Below are 2,609 nucleotides of genomic sequence, written 5' to 3'. Positions count from 1 at the left end.
AATATATATATAAGATTATAAAAATATAATAAATAAAAAAAATAAAATTTGAATTTTAAACTATTTTTATATAAAACTTATATTAATATTATATAGTACTTAGGTGTAATGATAAAAGAGTGTTCTTCTTATTTTAAGATCATGATTCTAATTCTTTTTTAAACATTTTTTAAAGTTATTATATTTTAAGAAAATATTGGTCATTGATTGTTTTTGTAATTAAGCCTATGTAAAACACAATGTAGTGATATTTTGCATTTCAAAGAGATTAATTAATGAACAAAGCTTTTAGAATATTCAATTATTCATATGGAGATGTTTTATACTATCTTCAAAGAACTAATTTCGTATTCATTTTTTTTTCTTTTGAAAAGAATAACATGATCCACTATAACTTTGAAAATCACATTTAGAGTTTGCTTTTCCTAAATCTTAATATCATGTGACTCAAATATAAATTAAATTACACTTTTTTATTTAAGTTTGTTAAAATTCCAATTTTTTAATTTCTAAAAACTATATATATTTTCATTTAAAATAAATATGTGTTACACTTTAATCAATATTAATATAAACTAGATTCTTAGAAATGATACTTTTTTTCTCTTTTAATTCTTTACAAATCAATAATTAGTTTTGAACCTTTATTATTAATGATCGATGTGACTTTAGAGTTTGGAATATGAGAAGAAAAACATTCAAAATCGATAATGTACGTATATGGTGTTTGAAACTTAATTTATTTCATTTTCTAAAGTCTGTTTTTGAAGGCATTTTCTAAATTCTTAAAACTAATAAGTTAATATTGAATACAATGGCATTGGATGTTGTTGAGAAAGAGAAATAAATATTTTTAACAGATTCATAATTGTTTATTTTATCAAGTGATTTGTTGATATTATCAGAAATTAAAATCTAGTACTAAGGGTATTTTATAAATTTTTAATAAATTTAAATTCATAAGAGTAAATGTTTTAGAAGGAGTACTTATGTGTTTAGCACTCCTGTTATACTAATTAAAAAATATTTAAACTTTTGTTTCGAAAATTCTACAGTAACAAGTTAGAAGTAACCCAATGGTCAACGTTTGTGTCAAAATATAAATAAAGCAACGCACACGACCACATAACCAGTTCCAACTTTCAACTTCACAAGTAGTAGAAAGAGCTAACACAAGCTGCTGCTATAAGCTACCTTGCCCTTCTCTTGTCATATTCCTCCTTCGGTTACGCTGCTCCAATCATATAATGGAAGAAGCACTCCGTCGTCTCAACGGAATGGCCCCCACTCAAGTCCCCGACACAACCGTCTCCGACCACCACCCCAAGAAGAGCGCCACCAAGCGCGGGCTGCGCGACAACGCCAGCTCCGGCGGCACCATGCGGTACCGCGGCGTGCGCCGCCGCCCCTGGGGCCGGTACGCCGCCGAGATCCGTGACCCGCAGTCGAAGGAGCGGCGCTGGTTGGGCACCTTCGACACGGCGGAGGAGGCCGCCTGCGCCTACGACTACGCCGCCCGCGCCATGCGCGGCGCCAAGGCCCGCACCAATTTCGTCTACCCCGACGCCGCCGACCCCCACCACCACCTCTTCCAACCCTACAATATCAACCCCAAACACTGCCACGTCACCAGGTGGATCCCCAACCAAAATTTAAGCGCTGACTTCTCCACAAATGGCCACAACAACAACAACCCTTCTTCTTCTTCTTCTTCTTCTTCTCTTAACATGCTTCTCTTTCGTGACTTTCTCAACTCTTCTTCTCACCACTTTCATAACAATAATAATAATAGCAAGTCTTCTAGTTGTTATGTAAACTCTTCATCATCATCTTCTTCTGCCACTAACTGTCTCCAAGGTTGTTGCTTTACCAACGCTAATTTTGGAATGGAAGTTGCTGAAGCTATTGATGAAGAATCGGAGTTTTTCCCGCGAGAGTCTTCGGATTCTGGATTGTTGGAGGAGATTGTCCACAAGTTCTTGCCAAAATCGAAGCCCAAGAATGAAACTTTGTCAGCTCCTGAGATGCTTCCTCAACCGAAATTTGATCACAAGAATGTTTCTGCTGCAAAGGGTTATGCTGATATTAGGACGAGGGTTCCGAAGGTTGAAGCTTTTGGTGTCCCTTATGATTCTTCTCCCGTGCAGCAGCAATTCGAAGCCCTTCATCATGGTTTCAACACCATGCAGGGTGTGGCTATGGAGAGAAACAATCAGTTTGTGATGAACCATGTTGCTGCAGGGTGCTCCAACATGGAAGATTTTCTTCAGTATCCAGAGCTTTTTAATTCTCTTGCAGCCAGGATGCAAAACGCTTAGGCTTTGTTAAAAGTATGTCTTCTGGTAGTTTAGTTAACTAGCTTTAGGGGAAAAAAAAGAAGAAAACAAAAAACATGTTAAGTCTTGTTTCAGGTTCTTTTGTTTTAATCTATCTTTACCTTAATTAGACGTGTGTTGTTGATTACTACATCCTCAGCTAACGTTAATTTGATTTCTTTCACTGGGAATGTGGTTTCTTAGGGTTTTATGATTGGTAGGAGGTTTAACTACTAGGTTTATGTGTCCAAAACTCTGTATTCTGGCCCCTACTATGGGTTGGTAAGTACTTGA

At 36.1% G+C, this 2,609-nt stretch overlaps 1 protein-coding gene across 1 annotated transcript; it reads left to right on the top strand.

Moving 5' to 3' along the window:
• Positions 1–1,222: 1,222 nt before the first annotated feature.
• LOC114395595 (ethylene-responsive transcription factor ESR2-like) lies at positions 1,223–2,318 on the top strand. The gene has a single exon (XM_028357418.1). It carries the CDS (start codon positions 1,248–1,250, stop codon positions 2,316–2,318), a length of 1,071 nt encoding a protein of 356 aa, XP_028213219.1. The 5' UTR covers positions 1,223–1,247.
• Positions 2,319–2,609: the final 291 nt, after the last annotated feature.

The sequence above is a fragment of the Glycine soja genome, chromosome 18 (assembly GCF_004193775.1).
Source record: "Glycine soja cultivar W05 chromosome 18, ASM419377v2, whole genome shotgun sequence".
Lineage (NCBI taxonomy): Eukaryota > Viridiplantae > Streptophyta > Magnoliopsida > Fabales > Fabaceae > Glycine > Glycine soja.
Note: the sequence above shows the minus strand (reverse complement) of the source record. Positions and strands in the feature narration are given on the sequence as shown.